Source organism: Pocillopora damicornis, chromosome 6 (assembly GCF_964200805.1).
Source record: "Pocillopora damicornis chromosome 6, jaPocDami1.2, whole genome shotgun sequence".
In the NCBI taxonomy this organism is placed as follows: Eukaryota; Metazoa; Cnidaria; class Anthozoa; order Scleractinia; family Pocilloporidae; genus Pocillopora; species Pocillopora damicornis.
In genome coordinates this window covers 21,181,224-21,198,699 of record NC_142675.1, presented here as the reverse complement: position 1 = coordinate 21,198,699, position 17,476 = coordinate 21,181,224, and the positions used below count along the sequence as shown (strand labels likewise).

General features: G+C 38.3%; 2 protein-coding genes across 2 annotated transcripts; both read left to right on the top strand.

Moving 5' to 3' along the window:
* Nucleotides 1–5,880: 5,880 nt before the first annotated feature.
* Nucleotides 5,881–7,411, top strand: LOC149044386 (putative skeletal organic matrix protein 5). The gene is made up of 2 exons (XM_089210729.1): nucleotides 5,881–5,958; nucleotides 6,284–7,411. The coding sequence occupies exons 1-2, from the start codon at nucleotides 5,896–5,898 to the stop codon at nucleotides 6,800–6,802; spliced, it is 582 nt and encodes a 193-aa protein (XP_089066855.1). The 5' UTR covers nucleotides 5,881–5,895; the 3' UTR covers nucleotides 6,803–7,411.
* Nucleotides 7,412–9,456: 2,045 nt separating this feature from the next.
* On the top strand, nucleotides 9,457–16,958 carry LOC149044385 (uncharacterized). Its single transcript, XM_089210728.1, has 6 exons — nucleotides 9,457–10,149; nucleotides 13,428–13,726; nucleotides 14,054–14,168; nucleotides 14,692–14,728; nucleotides 14,864–14,990; nucleotides 15,329–16,958. The coding sequence occupies exons 1-6, from the start codon at nucleotides 9,936–9,938 to the stop codon at nucleotides 15,845–15,847; spliced, it is 1,311 nt and encodes a 436-aa protein (XP_089066854.1). The 5' UTR covers nucleotides 9,457–9,935; the 3' UTR covers nucleotides 15,848–16,958.
* Nucleotides 16,959–17,476: the final 518 nt, after the last annotated feature.

Below are 17,476 nucleotides of genomic sequence, written 5' to 3'. Positions count from 1 at the left end.
GGAGGTCGTGCGATATCATATCAAAAGCTTTACTCAAATCCATAGAAACTGCGCCAACCAAACAGTTGTTGTCATGAGCAATCCTCCAGTCCTCAATCAAACTTAGAAGTACCGCCTCACAGCTGTAACCCCTTCTATAAGGAGACAGGAACGGTGGCAACTTGATCTAAAATAATCAGAGAGTTGACGTGCAAGACACTCAAAAACTATGCGCTATGTTCGCACCCAGATCTTGCGCGGTCAAAAACCCTACGGAGCCTTTTTAATATCTGAATGTTTTTCCGGTTATTGTTCGTTTACACCTAAGAAGACTATCATATTTTTCTAAATTACATGGACAAACGTCCAATGACTAATGCCATCAAAGTTTAAACATTTCCTCGTTACAAGGAAATTTGTGCTCTGAAATGTAGCTAAAAAGCAAACTTTATTGAGAATTAATTATACATTGGTACGTTTATTTCGAAGTTCTCTATCTAAATTATTGAGTTAACACGTAAATGGGAACCCATTTTAACAACTTATCAAAAATTTATAACAGAAGACTCTCTTTAAAAGGTTTTTTTTTTGTCATAAATCTTTAATGATATGTATAGGTTTCCAACATTTAATAATTGTTCATAACCCACGTGCGGGATTTCTGTTTCTTTTGCCAAGTCATCTGTATTATCAATTGAGTTTTCGTTGGCAAGTTTTTCCTTAAATAGCAACTTCCCTTCGTCAGAAACTGACATAAATGAACTCGAAATTTTTTTTTTCCATTAACACTGCAGTCGCAAACTTGTCAACGGGAAAACTTATCACGACAGGTAACACTTCCTTTATTATTATTATTATTATTATTATTATTATTATCATGTAAGTAAATGCTCATTGCACGATCAGTTCATCAGATACTATCTAGAAAATGTTCCCTTTTTGGAATTAAGGGAAGAGTAAAGCGGAAACTGGGTCATGGGATCAACGAATTGAAACTCAATTTTTGACTCGTTTTCCCCTCCGCCCTTGTAAAACTCAACCATGGCACTGTGGCATGTTCTGTTGCAAAACCAAAGGAAAGGGCTGCTTTGTACGTCAGCAAATTGGGAGCAGCTGAGATCACTCAAATTTTATTGGTTGTAGTCAACATTTCAGTTGCCCACAAGTCAGTTGCATCAGAGGCAAGGCTAAATATCTCACATCAGCGACGAGATCTCCTCTCAACATGTTTTTTGGTCTTCTTTATCCCCTTCTATTTGAGCTCTCTGCTCTAACTCCAGATCCTGCCTTTTCAAAAGGCTTGTTAGATGTGTTTGTATTGTATCTCTAACTGTTTTCAGAGTGAGAACGTTGATGTTGGTAATATTCATTGATTTACATTGACTTCGATGTTCCCTGACTTGCATCAGTTTTCGTTCTTTTGTTATATTTTCTCTTGACTAGTGGTGATGGGAGTTGAATGCTCTTTAGAAACTTGTTTCACCAATTTTCTTTACACCTGATATCCTGGGATGCTATTGAATTTAACAATCTGAATGTTTAATTAACATCCTTTCATATCATCCGCTGTAGTGAAATTTAATTCTTGAAAGTTGCATAGTTAAAGTCGATCTGTTACCTTCTAACATCCATTTAACACTTCAGTTGGGTTATTGATTGAAAAATCCTTTATTCAACTTCAAATTAAATTCTAAATGTTGCCGAAAAAACAGCTTCACTCCTTTAAACTTGGGTGAAATTGCGGATGTTTACTACAGGCTTTCGGCCCTACCATGCTTTTACTCAAAATAGTTTATCAAAGACTTCTAAAATTGGGTTCGCAGAAACATTCGATTCCTATGCCTATCAGATCATTGATTGATGTTCTTCCTTTTCCGAAGGAAAGTTTGAAAGCAATATGTTATAGTTAGGTAATTAATCCTGAGGAAGAGAAATGAGTGACAACATCACAGCATCGAAGAGCTTTATTTGCATAATTTATTTTGAAATGTTACCTCAGTGAATAAATATATTTAAGTCACTCAAAATGCGCGTATATTTATGGTAAATGACACGGCAGATATTGATAACTGAGAAGGTTAGACAATACAAATTTATGTTTGAGAGGTTTCGAACAACTAATGAATAAATTGAAATCGAAATGGCTTGTTGAAATAGCTGCGAAAAATCCATCTACAAAATGATCATTTTAAGTATTCTACGAAACGATTTTCTTTCACTACCGAAATGAATTTTTCACATGTTATCCTTCTCTCTTTATCTTGCGAAATGTCGCCTGATTTTACCCAACTTGACCGAGGTCCTCATGAGCTGAGCACCGAACAAATTTGGCGACCTACAATGGTGAAGGAAAATTGTTAATTAAATTTGGCGGAAGCCAAAATGTTAAGACAGCTACAAGCTATTGACAAGATAATATCTGTTTTGCTTCCAATTGGTAAAATTTATGAGTTCTAAAATTAAGACAGGTACCCTAGTAACAGTGTCGGAAGATTTCTCTAACCTCTCAGGTATTTGGAATGGATAGCTGCTGAATAAACACGAGGGAGCTGACAAACTTTGCCTCCAATTAGATCAGAAGATTCATGGAGATCTTAAAATTCTTTATTAACGACTGTTTACCTTGGTTTCGTATGATCTAAAAGCACATTTAGGCTTCTAATCAAACGTCATATATCTTTCCGTGAATGCTCAAAATGTTGATTCGAAAGGAAAATATGGATCAAATTTTACTTGAAAGTTAATTCTTCGCTTTGTTCGAGTAATTCTGCTTTAAGTAACCGCTCAATACAGGTGGAAGATGATAACAAAGCCATTTAGACTCACTAGAAGGTGACTGCTCAATAGAGGTGACCGCTTGATAGAGCTAAAAATTAACAATTTCGAGACTTAGACAACCGGCCGCTAAATACAGGGTGATCGCTGAATACGGTGCCGTGATCCAACATTCTCATTTGTGTGGGTTTAAAAATATGCAAAGAGATTATAAATGATTACATTGTGGAAAAAGGACAGTATAACAACGTCCAAGACAACTTGTAAATGGTTAATCAGCTGATAACCATCACAACAATTCTGGCATAGAACTGAGCATCGTCCCGAAAACAAAGCGAGAGAAAAAATGCATGGATCAGTTTCAAATTAGCTCTCGATACTTCTAAATATCCCTGGATTTTACAATGCTTTCCATCATTCTCAGTTACCTCTTCGCTGTACTCTACAATACCCTTATACGGCAAGAGTATAATTTGTTTTTTAGTCGCAGAGAGGTAGGGGTCACCCCGGAATTATTGAAAAGAGCCAAGAGAGAAGGGAGAGAGATGAGAAGGAGGGAGGCTGATACTAATCGGCCTTGAAACCATTCTTTAAAAAAGTTTTTTCTATGGTATGCTTCAAACGTTTCAATTTAGTGAATCTGTTTAACTACTGACCATAGCAAAATGGTTTTTCATCTCCCTAAACAGCGAATTTCACAAGAGGTCGCTTCCTCGCCACTCCCTCCTGTGAGTCTTGCCATGATATCCTTTTATTACAAACTGTTCTTCTTTCCAGTTGCAGAATCAAAACCTGTGTATCGCGAGGGCAACAGCGCCTCTTCCCCGAGAACCTTCCTTAGACGTACATTCATTAAACACGAGTTTCATCACTTGAATGTCCCGCTTGTTGGAACAGTGGCAGTGTCTGATGCGTTTGACTGCACGTTAGAATGTCTCAGCAATCCGTTTTGTGTCTCTGTAAACCTGGCCGCCTTCAAAGGAGCCCATGGAAAGCTTTGGTGCGAATTGTTGTCATCTGATAAGTTCAGAAACTCCACAGAGTATAAAGGAAATAAAAGTTCGCATCATTTTTCCATTGAGGTAGGAAACACTCTTAATTTTGACAAGTAAACGTGTTAAAAGTTTGACAGCTTTGTCAAGATCGTAGAGAGAAGGCAGTCAGGTTAAAGCCACTGCAAATGGTGTTGGTCTGTTGTCGTATTCATTGTGGTGACAACCGTATTTCTATGGCATGTTGTAAAGCATGCAAACACTTTTTCGTGCTGTGCACTATCTTACTTACTTACCACCATTGTTTCCCAAGCACGTCGGCAGACTAAGAAAATACATGTGACTCGGTTGAAAATTTTAGTCAAGATACCAGATTCTGTTTATTTAAAGAAGAGAATCGTTGTTTAAATCGTCAATATTTGGTCAGCCTTTAGTCAATTTGTGTTTTAAAATGTTTTATCGACAGACTTATAAAACCCAGACTTATAGACCCCAACGCCTTAGCAATATATTTTTAATCTCATAAAGCCACTTTCTCAAATGCCAGCAAAGGCAGAAAACTCAGCCAAAATCTTACAACTGTAGATGGAAATGAAAAAAAAACCTAGATACCATCATATGAGGTATGTCTATACCATCAAAAATTTCTACTAAAACGAATCCGAACCGGATTGACGGAATAGCGCGGATTGGCGGATTCATGTACCCGCTATTCACCACTCACTTAAAAACTTACAGTTGCCATTCAAAATGAACTATTTTCCTACTTTGTCTCTCTACAGTCACCTTGCTCTTCGTCACCTTGTCAACACGAAGCGACCTGTGTCACAAACTACAGAGATGGCTTATTCGGATGCCGCTGTGCAGAAGGCTTCATAGGAGAATATTGTGAAAAAGGTGAATAGTTTGGCATGGTTTTGTGACTGATATACATCCAATAACATTAAATACTATAATTCTCAAGTGACTGCCAAAAATTTTACTACCAAACCTCGCAGCTCGAAAATCTTCTAAAATAGATAGCGAAAATATATAACTAAAAAACATTTAATGCAATGCATAAAGATGTTGAATCTCTCGATGCTCAAGTTGATTAAGCTTTTGACTGTAAAATAGAAAGGTCTGAGGTGAGAAAAACTGAACATCTAATTTTATTTTTACTTTTTCTCAAGCATCAACTATCGTTAACCACGGGGGAGGGGAATCAGTCGTCGCCGACAGAGGTTAAAGGGGAGGGGGGGGACTGTACAAACTGACTGTCAATTTTAAAAACACCAATTAGTGGGGATCATAAGGATATTGAAGAGCCTCTGACCCCCCCCCCCCCCTCCCTCGGGAGTAAATGTAACTGGTGCCTAAGTAATGTTTATCATCTCTTATTGCTCAAAGATTTTGCTTATAGCTTGATGTGTACAACGACTCTACTTTTGTGTCTCCGACTTAACTGTGATAGAGCCTAAATATCTTAAACACCCGGCTTTTCTTTTTTTCTTTACATTCAGGCATTGAGTCCTGCAAAGAAGCTTATAACATTTTCAAGTAAGTGATACCAAATGATTATCTTTTCGAGCATGAAAAAGAGACAAAGTTGTCGAATAGTTTTGATGTCGAGGGAAGATTTTTCGCCACAAACTAATATGATCACGGGGTAATCCATTATCATCAACTAAGTTGATAACGTAAATTAGCCATCGTAAAGAGTTTAAAAGCTGACGTCTCGAGCGTTAGCCCTTCGTCAATTGCTCTGACGAAGGGCTAACGCTCGAAATGTCAGCTATGAAACTCTGTACGATGGCCAATTTGCGTTATCAACTCAGTCGATAATAATAAATTAGCTTGTAATAGTGTAGTTTGATCGTCCGGGTGAGTGTAGTCCTGAGAAGGACTGTTGTCGGTAGTGGTGACTGACGTTTCGACAACCTGAGCGGAAGTTATCATCAGAGTCAAGTGAAAGGTTGTTGTCAGTCGAATGTACTTAGTCCGGTTTGTGTACACTGATTGGTCAGTTTTGCCGTCACAGTTTTTTTTAGAAATTTACCCCTTTATTAATATGATCACGAATGGATTTCTTTTCATATCAAACAGGTCAAACGCCAGTCAACTGGTTACATTATACCTTGACTCTAAGCCAATCACAGTTCTCTGTCAGATGGGAAATTTTGGATGCGGATATGGAGGATGGACGCTTGCTATGAAGACTGACGGCAACCAGGTAAGCCTCATATGGTGGAATATTCTTGGCGAAGTTTTCTTGCGGTTGATGAAGCGTTAGGAAGCATCAAAACTACTATAGAATCTCTTGGCAACTCGCCCATATTCGTTTCGCGGCCCCGCGTGCCCAAATTCTTCTGGCATAACTGCTACAATACCTTGATACCTCAAAACGTGACAAATTCCTAATTAACCAGCCTGCAAGTAGGGTATAGATTGATAGCTTCTACGCGAACTGTGTTACTGATTCATGAGGGTCCTGCCTTGGATGATGCATGGTGTTATTTGCATTTAAGGATAAATTAAATCCTCTTAATTCTTTTTAGGCAACGTTTCACTATGACTCACACTACTGGAGTGATAAAAACCAATACAACATCGTTGGCGGGAGGACTGGGTTTGACTCACAAGAGACTAAGTTACCGACCTATTGGAACACACCTTTCTCCAAGATCTGTCTCGGTATGAAGATAAGTGGACAGCTCAGATTTATTGTCATTAACAAGCAGGCCAACTCTCTGTCTTCACTGATTGCTGATGGGACATACCGCGCTACTTCACTGGGTCGTAACGAGTGGAAGAAGTTGATTGGTGCGCAGGGCTCTTTGCAACTGTACTGTAACAAGGAGGGCTTCAATGCTGTAGGTACTGCAAGTTATCGTTCTAAAGCAAGAATTGGTTATATTGCTAACCAGGAAAACGATTGTGGCTCTTGTGACTCCAGAATTGGGTTTGGTACCGGAGGATATCCTGATAACTCCCTTACGTGTGGAAACGCAGCATCTCATTCCCCAGATAATGGTGACAGATACATTAAGGCTATGGGATATATTTTGGTGCAGTAAACTCTTTCAATCCACGTATGACCTTAGAAAACGCACTATGAATTGGGAAGGGGAGGTGGGGTACTGAATAAAGCCCTTTTTCTTTTATCATTCCCCTCCCCCTTCTCCCCTCAAACGCCAGATTGAGAATTTAGCAGACTATAGATTGCTACCTACAGCTCGTGATTTACAAACTTCTCTTCCTCTTCCAACATCCCACGTGAGTTATTAGGCTGGTAAACTGATAGAAAGTGTGTTCTATTGCTTAATTATTACTAATCGTTGTTACTACTAATAATTGTTATAAATCATTATTAGTTATCAAGATTTGCGAACTAGCCCCTAATGCAAGTATAAAATCAGTTGTAAAGACTTTAAGTATACCGAACACCAGGTCTGCACAAAAAGTAAGTCCAACACAAGAACCGTATAATACTGTGATTTCTCCACAACAGCTAGAAAAAGCGCATATGATAATTTGATAACAAGAGCTATAAAATAAATGAAAAACAAATAAATAATAGGCAAAATAATATTTGAATAGGAATTAATAAAAAGAGGGCGCTGAGACACCATATTAGAAACGCTACAGTTAGACAATACAACTAAAATCAAGATTTCTAATTCAAATTATGAGTATCATATTTTGGTACATGATTGACCCCCCCCCCCCCCTCAGGTTTCTCTTAGTTTTCATCATAGAAATCGCCTCAAAATAGGCAAAATACATAAATCTCTCAATGCAATGACATTTGTCCGATTATTCTGAAGGTTTGCAAGAATATTGCTACATCCAAGCAATTTTGCCTTGGGTTCCACGTTTAAGGGCGATTGGTCTTTTGCATAAAGAGGCCAATCCACCTGGATTTGATTTTCAGAAACGATATTTTTCTGGCACCACCGTGTGAACCACAAATGCGACTTCTTCTAAAACATTTAAGACTGTTGGTCTGGTAAGGCACACGATTGGTTCGACTGCCATGCGATCTTTGTTTCGCACACAAGCGAGGGTAAGGCATTTCCTAAGTTTTCTGTGAATATCAAGGCTTCCAGAATCACGCAGGGTGTGTACGAGGTTACTTCTTGCGCCTTCAACGTCAATGAACCAGTTGGTCCAGCTGCACTTAAGACTCTTCCCAAGGTGAACATCATCTGGCAGACAGTTCTGCAGGCAAGGTCTCACTCTTTGCACTGGAATTCAGTGCTAACAAGGCCTTCTTATTACATTCCTCGCAACCAGTTACAACTGCCATAACAAGGAATCCGTTGCACTTTAAGCCCTCTGCGAGACAGGTGTCACAAGCTCTTAAAGAGGGTATGTGCGAGGTGAGGCCCCTTACCATGCAATTTACGCACACAGACTTTATTGCCAAACAGTCGTTACAGCTACTTAGACATGGGGATTTACTGGACATCTCCTTTAGACCAAGGAACGAAATTAGGTGCTTTTTCAGTAGCAAGCGTGAAGAAACGCACATTTTTCATTGCTGAGGTCAAAGTGTAACAATGTAACTTAACTGATACTTACGGTATCAAACCATTGATGTGAGCCTAATTTTTCTGTCGAGGTCCATGTGACCTCACATAATGAGCGAGTTTTTTCCCGTTTTTTTAGTAACAAACTAGTGAGCATCTCTGCACGAACTGAGAAAATAAAAATTTGTATTTGATAAGCTTACGTTGATGCAAATAGTAAATAAGTTGGTTTTTTTCGATTGAAGCAAGCGTACAGTTCGATGATAAACTAATTGACTGCTCCCGCAAGTCTTGCAGAAACGCCAAAAATAATTTTCAATGCAAATTCTAGATGTCGATCTGTTTATTTACAAGCCACGGATGAATGTAAAACCGATTCTGTTGGCTTCGAAAGAAGATTTCTAGGTAATTTTGGGACTATTTCAGGCCGGATGGCAAATGATAGGTAGTTTTATATGTCGAAAAGCTTGTATTTGGGCTGAATTTGTTTATCGTGAAAATGTTTCTGTGTCAACTCTACTCGTCAAGTTCTTCAAGACATTTTAATTAAAAGACATCACTTGGGCTCATGAATCACGAAACGCACCCACGTTCATTAACTATCCTAATTTTTGGGTTGTGGAAATGCAACAGATGGTCAAAAAGTTTAAAGTGTTAATCATATTGTATAATCACGGACACGGTACGTTTATTTCGAAGTTCTCCCAGTAAATTATTGAGTTCATACGTAAATAGGAACCCATTATCACAATCTATTAAAAATTAATATCAAAAGACTTTCTTTGAAAGGTTTTTTTGGTATTAATATTTAATGTTATGTATAGCTTTATAACACCTAATACACTTGTTCTTAACGCACTTGTGGCATTTCTGTTTCTTTTGTCACAGCGCAGAATTTCACAAAAACCTTCTGATTTTCCTTCATACCAAGTCATCTGTACTGTCAATTGAATTTTCGTTGGCAAGTTTTTCTTTAAATAGCAACTTCCCTAACAACAAAACTGGTCTTGATGTACTCGAATTTTTTTCCGTTGACACTGCGGTCGCAAACTTGTCCCCGGGAAAACTTATCAAGTTACACTTCCTTTATTATTAGTAACTCTTTCCTCGTACTCCTAATGGCCGCCTAAGAGATCTAACTCGCAGTATTATCAATTTTCTAGGAAAATATGCGATTAAGAGAAAGAAGGATAGGAAATAAACGATTTTAATTAATACAACGTTTTCCACGATTGCAATACTAGTAACATGAAAATTTCTTCAGGCCTGTGATTTCGCTCATTGTACAGCATCCATGGTTTCAAAGCTTTCAACTTTAGCTAAGCATTTCACGTGAGGCCTGTTTTTCAAACGAAATATTGGGAATATATTCCAATTATAAAACAAAGACATGTTTATCTGGACGACTCAGGTTGCCCTTAAGTAACAAACTCAAACCACCGGGTGTTATTGCAAGCTTATATAGATGTAAGTGAATGCTCATTGCGCAATCAGCTCATCAGAAACTATTTAGAAAATGACGCCTTTTTGGAGTTACGGGAAAGGTAAAGCGGAAATTGGGTCATATGATTTTATAACTAAAACAACTTCAAACCTGATTTTTCACTCGTATTCCTTTCTGCTCTCATAAAACTCAATCATAGCACTGAGACATCCATTGTTGCAAAAACAAAAGAATATGCTAGTTGGTACGTCAGAAAATTGGGAGCAGCTGGAATCGCTCAAATTCTATTGGTTGCAGTCAACATTTCAGTTGCTTACGATTTGCATCAGAGGCAAGGCTAAATATCTCACATCAGCGACGAGATCTCCTCTCAACATGTTTTTTGGTCTTCTTTATCCCCTTCTATTTGAGCTCTCTGCTCTAATTCCAGATCCAGCCTTTTCACAAGGTTTGTAAGATGCGTTTGAATCGTATCTCTTATTGTTTTCAGTGTTAGAACATTGATGTTGGTGTAATTCATTTATTCATAGTAATTCAACTCAGAATCTGGATGTAAGTCTGATGTTTGCTGAATTCTATAAGTCTTTGTTTTTTTGGCATATTTTCACTTGGCTAGTGATGGGCATTGAATGCTCTTCGGAAACTTGTTTCGACAATTTGCTCTATAACTGATAACTTGGAACGCTGCTAAATGGCACAATCTCAACGTTCTTTCATGTTTATCTGCTGTTATGAAGTCCCATAGTTGAAGTCAATCTGTTGCCCTCTAACGTTTAGCACTTCAACCTGGTTAAATGCAAATAACACTCCATCACTTCACATTGAGAAATGATTTTCAAGACTTAGCTAAAGTATAGATTAAAAAAACCTTTACTCAACTTCAATTTAAATTCTAAATGCAGACAGCTACACTCCTTTAAACTTGGATAAAACTGCGGAGGTCTACAGGCTTTCGATCTCGTCATGGTTTTCCTCAAAATAATTTATCAAAGACTGCTAAAATTGGGTTCGCAGAAACATTCGATTCCACTGTCTATCAGACAATTGATTGACGTTCTTCCTTTTTCCGAAAGAAAATTTAAAAGCAATATGTTATAGTAAGATAATTAATACTGAGAAACAGAAACGAATGATAACATTACGGCACCGAAGAGCTAGAAATGCTTAGCATTTTAAGGTTTGTTACTTTATTTGCAAAATTTTATTTTGAAATGTTCCCTTAGTAAATAAATATATTAAAGTCATGTAGAATGCGCGTATATTTATGGTAAATGACACGGCAGATGTTGATAACTGCGAAGATATATATGTTATTTGCCGGCTGGGAGGTCCGTATGGTGAAAAACTGTGACCGAGGTCTTGAAAATACTGCCCGAGGCCGTAGGCCGAGGGCAGCATTTTCAAGACCGAGGTCACAGTTTTTCACCATACGGACCGACCCTTAGCCGGTAAATAACATATTTATTGTTTTTAAACTTGACGAAATTCTTTCCGAAAGAACCCGAATGACTTATGGCCGTAAATACGGCAAGATCTTCCATAAACTGAACAATTTTTAAGTGAGTAAATGGAAGTTAAAATAGAGGTGATGCAAATTTAAGAGAGATGCCTCAGCGAAACATTTTCATTTCCGTAAAGATAGAGGTGATTTAAAAGGCTTCCAAACAAACTTTGAAACATTATTTTTATAAGTATCTGTCACAATCTGACACCTGTCAATTAGAGAGCGCGCAAGAAAAATATCGTAGGAACATTTGAAAACCAACAGAACTAGTTTGGCAAGGACTGTCACGACAATGTTTTCTTAAAAATCAGTTAATGATCTAACGGAAAGTATTATTTACTCTCATCGACCATTCATTCATGTACGAAGATTTACCTCTGTTCATTAAGTAAACGGCGAGGAAAGTAATTGTGAGTAAATTCAATTTTTTATTTTGAAGTTGTGGGAGTTTGCTCGTTTTTTTGCTGTAATGGCGTGTTTAACTCTGATCTTTCCTTCACAAAAACTAAATTCGAACGGCACACTCCAACGAGACACAAGGGAATTTAATGCAGCCTTTTCTCAATTCCTTCAATTTCTGTTGTCCAAGTTAAGGTACAAATGTCCAAATTGAACGGAATTGGAAAGACTCACCAGGAGCGTATATTTGTTGTAGAACTTAAATTAAAACTTCGCTCGCTTTTTTTTTACTATGAACAAATTGCTCGAGAAAATTCAGATATTAAATGAATGAAAGTTCCATCGTTCAGTTTAACTGTAACCAAATACCTCACGTTTCAACTTTCTGGGTACTTTTTGTGAACGATTAAAATTAATTGCAGACGGTTTTTAGGCCGCTTGTCAACCAACGTAATGACACTATTGTTTATACAAATTCATTCTGAAACCAATATTTTTCTGTCAACCAAAGTGATTTGATAGAGAGAAAAGGGAGGATTCATAAGTTATTTATCGGCTTGAGGTAGTGACCGACGTGTTTGCTTAAAAATACTGCCCAGCCGGAAAACGAGGTATATTTATGAAAAATGACAACGAAAGTTGGGATGTACTCGGCGACTCACGAAAGCGTTACCGTGGCCCGTGGGCAGAGATAGGAAAATACTGACCGGGTAAAGAACCAATCAGATTGCAAGATTCGTTACCGTGCCCTCTAAAAAAACAATAAAAGACAATACAACTTTATGTTTGAGAGGTTTCGAACAACTATTTAATAAATTAAAATCGAAATGGCTCGTTGAAATGGCTGCGAAAAATCTATCCGCGATATTTTAAGTGTTCAACGAAGCGATTTACTTTTTTCACCAAACTAAATTTTTCGCATGTTATCCTTCTTTATCTTGCTAAATGTCGCCTGATTTTTTCCAACTTGATCGAGGGCCTCCGGGGCTGAGCACCAAAGAGCGTTTTGCTACAACACTGGAGGAAAATTGTCAGTTGAAATTAGTGGAAGTCGAGGGGCCTAAGATGTTATCGACCAAATGACATCTGTTTTGCTTCCCAAATTTATGAGTTCTAAAATTAAGATAGGTACCATAGTAACGGTGACGCAAGATTTCTCCAACCTTTCGAGTATTTGGAATGGATAGCTGCTAAATAAACACGAGGGAGCTGACATAATTTGTCTCCAATTAGATCAGTAAATTCATGGGGAATTTAAAATAATTTTGTCGTGAGTAATTGCTGTTGAAAATATAAGCCTCTAGAAGTCTCCACACTGCTTAGTCATGCTGATATGCTTAACATAGTACTTTCTAGAACATTTCATCAAGTCACGCAGTTATAGATTACGTAATACTACTAAAAAATATCTCAATCCTTTTTACCGTTCTCAGTTATCTCTTTGCTGTAATTTGCAACATCCTAATACGGCACAAGAGGGAGGGAGGCTGACACTGACTGGCCTTGAAATTATTCTTAAAAAGTTTTTTTTTTTAATGGCATGCCTCTAATGTTGCAATTTAATGAAGCTGATTTACTACTGACCATAGCAAAATGGTTTTTTACCTCCCTAAATAGCGGATTTAGCCAAATGAATGTTAATAAGAGTAACGTAGATATAATAAACATCAATTACTTTGAATGGTATAGCGGGGGGAGGGGAGTACTGTTCTATAGGCCACTTAATCCTCTCTTCTGACCAGCTAGTCCCTTCACCACCACTCCCTCCTTGAGTAGTGCCATCATATCCTTTATTAATTAACTGTTCCTCTTTCCTATTACAGTATCAAACCCCGTGTATCGCGAGGGCAACCGCGCCTCCTCCACAAGAACCTTCCTGAGACGTACATTCATTAAACACGAGTTTTATCACTTGAATGTGCCGCTTGTTGGAACAGTGGCAGTGTCTGATGTGTTTGACTGCACGTTAGAATGTCTCAGCAATCCGTTCTGCTTTTCTGTAAACCTGGCCGCCTTCAAAGGAGCCCATGGAAAACTTTGGTGCGAATTGTTGTCATCTGATAAGTTCAGAAACTCCACAGAGTATAAAGGGAATGAAAGTTCGCATCATTTTGCCATTGAGGTAGGAAGCATTTCTTGATTTTGACAAATAAACGTGTCAAAAGTTTGACAGCTTTGTCAAGATCGTAGAGAGAAGGCAGTCTGGTTAATTAAAGCCACTGCAAATGGTGTGGGTCTGTTGTCGTATTCATTGTGGTGACAACCGTATTTCCATGGCATGATGTAAAGTTTGCAAACATACAGTTTCTCGTGCTATAATGAATCCGGACCGGATTGACGGAATAGCACGGATTGGTGGATTCATGTACCCTCTAGTCACCACATATTTAGAGATTTACAGCTGCATTTCAAAATACATGCACCATTTTCCTACTTTGTTTCTGTACAGTCACCTTGCTTTTCGTCACCTTGTCAACACGAAGCTACCTGTGTCACTAACTATAGAGATGGCTCATTCGGATGCCGCTGTGCAAAAGGCTTCATAGGAGAATATTGTGAAAAAGGTGAATAGTTTGGTATGGTTTTGTGACTGATATGCATCCAACAGCTTTAAATACTATAATTCTCAAGTGACTGCCATAAATTTTCTACTTAACCTTGCAGCTCGAAAATGTTCTAAAATAGCTAGCGAAAATATATAACTAAAAAACATTTAATGTAATGCATAAAAATGTTGAATCTCTCGATGCTCAAGTTGATTAAGCATCTGACTACGAAATCAAAAGGTCTGAGGTAGGGAACTGGATCTTTAATTTTATTTTTACTTCCTCGCAGGGACCAATTATCATTAACCACGGGGGAGGGGGGTGGTGGATTTTAGAGGATCACATGACTTTCGGGGGGAAAGGAAGGGAAATCAGTCGTCGCCGACAGAGTTTAAAGTAATATTTATCATCTCTTTTTGCTCAAAGATTTTGCTAATAGCTTGACACAATAATGTACTCTACTTTTGTGTCCCCTACTGAACTGTGATGGAGCCTAAATATCTTAAACACCTCACTTTTGATTTTTATTCTTTACATTTAGGTATTGGGTCCTGCAAAGAAGCTTACCACCTTTTCAAGTAAGTGATACCAAATGATTATCTTTTCGAGCATAAAAAAGACAAAATTATCGAATAGTTTCGACGTCGAGAGAACATTTTTTGCCGCAAACTAATATAATCGATCACGAATGGATTTCTTTTCATATCAAACAGGTCAAATGCCAGTCAACTGGTTACATTATACCTTGACTCTAAACCAATCACAGTTCTCTGTCAAATGGGGGATTTCGGATGCGGAGATGGAGGATGGACGCCTGTAATAAAGACTGACGGCAACAAGGTAGGCCTCTTTTGGCGGAATATTCTAAGCGGGGTTTTCTTGCGGCGATGAAGCGCGAGCAAGACATTTTCAGTAGCGTCGAAACTACGATAGAATCTCTTAACAACTCGCCCATATTCTTCTCGCGGCCTCTGCTTGCGGAAATTCCTTTGGCATGAGTGCTACAGTACCCTAATATCTAAAAACGCGACAAATTGCTAATTAACCCGCTTGCAAATAGTGTACAGATTGTTGGCTTTTACGCTAACTTTATTACTGATTTCAAGAGGTCCTGCCTTTGGTGATGCATCGTGTTATTTATGTTTAAGGATAAATTAAATCCTCCTAATTCTTTTTAGACAACGTTTCACTATGACTCTCACTACTGGAGTGATAAAAAGCAATACAACATCGTTGGCGGGAGGACTGGGTTTGACTCACAAGAGACCAAGTTACCGACCTATTGGAACACACCTTTCTCCAAGATCTGTCTCGGTATGAAGATAAGTGGACAACTCAGGTTTATTGTCATTGACAAGGAGGCCAACTCTCTGCTCTCACTGGTTGCTGATGGCATATGGCGCGCTTCTTCGCTGGGTCGTAACGAGTGGAAGAAGTTGATTGGTGCGGAGGGCTCTTTGCAACTGAACTGTAACAAGGAAGGCTTCAATGCTGTGGGTACTTCAAGTCATCATTCTAAAGCAAGAATTGGTTATATATCTAACGACCAGCACGATTGTCGCTCTTGTGACTCCAGAATTGGGTTTGGTACCGGAGGACATCCTAATAACTCCAATACGTGTGGAAACGCAGCACTTCATTACTCAGATAATGGTGACAGAGACATCAGAGCTATGGGATATATTTTGGTGCAGTAAACTCTTTCAATCCATGCATTATGTTAGAAAACTCACGAAGACTGGGGGAGGTGAGGTGGGGTACTGAATAAAAGCCCTTTTCCATGTATCCATTCCTCTCCTTTCTTCCCTCAAACGCCAGAGTGAGAACTTGCTAAGCAGATTATAGATTGCTCGCCGTCTACTTGACAAATAAATGTTCCCACGTGTCTGTTCCGTAAGAACTCGCAAATGACGTCAAAATGTTTGTAGAAACGAAAAGGGGTAACAACAAGGCGCAGTCGAGTTCGTCACTGATGTTATTTTATTGCTGATATTACTGATGTTTATTTTATTTATTCTTATCACATTTTGACGTCATCTTTTATTTATAACAAAACAAACTCACGGCAATCTGACGTTGATGACGACGGCACCCATGCGTCTATACTCAAACGAATTATACAGAAGAGCCCTTAAAAATAAGAGAATAGTTCAGCTTCTTAATTCATTTTCTTCCGGTATGTGGCGAGTGCGAAGACGAGAAGAGACCTGAATAAGGACTTTACTAGCATGGGCTCCATTTGTACAACCATTTGAGCCCAAAGTTTTACGGAATTTCAGTCGACTGGCTGCTAAATTTATTGTGATGTTTAAATCTTAAAAAAAAAGCATAGCCAGGATGATAACACGAGATCATTTTAAGGCACTCGCTAAACATTACAACCAATAGGCCTCTGTTGACCATGTCAAAGACCACCTCATCTGACCCAGCAAAATCCAGTGGATCATTTTGGTATTTCGGCGCCGGCAAAACTTATAAGCATTAAAAAATTAACAAAAAAAGGTATTATTCCTTCAGGTTGAGGTCACCCCTTGATGCCAACATAAAGAGGGGTTATTTATCGTTTTTTGTAATATCCGTAATCTGTGGAACCTGTATCAAGCGGTCACCCCGCCATTTCCCGTGGGCTTGATACAGGTTTAAATGTACCAAGAGCGCCCTGATTGGTCAAAAACCTATCGTGTATTACATCAGTAAACCCATTTGAGAAATTTTTAAGTCACCCACCTTTAGCTCGCGATTTACAAGCTTTTCTTCCTTCTCCAACATCCCACGTGAGTCATTAAGTCAATAAACTCATAAAGTGTGGTCTAGTGCTTTATTATTTCTTATCATTATTGATAATAATAATTATCGTTAATTATTAAGATTTGCGAACTAGTACCTTGATGGAAGTATACAATTAGTTGTAAAGACCTAACACCAGGTCTGTACAAAAAATACGTCCAACACAAGAGCCTCAGTTTACTGCATATTGTCCCCAACAGCTAAAAAACGTGCATAGGATAGTTTGATAACAATTGGTAAAAAAAAATTTTGACATTTTAAAAGCTCGTGCTATGTTCGCATCCAGAACTCGCGCGGTCAAAAAACTCTACGAAGCCTGCTTAACATCTGAATATTGCTTTTCCCGTCATCATTCGTTTACACGTAGGAAGAGAACCTTTTTTTTTTCAATTATCTGGACACACGTCCAATGAACAATGCAATCAACGTTTACACATTTCCTCGTTACAAGGAAATTTGTGCTTTGAAATTTAGCTCAAAACCAAACTTTTTTGAAAATTTGGTATGTTTTTATACTCTAAAACAGTTACATGACGTTT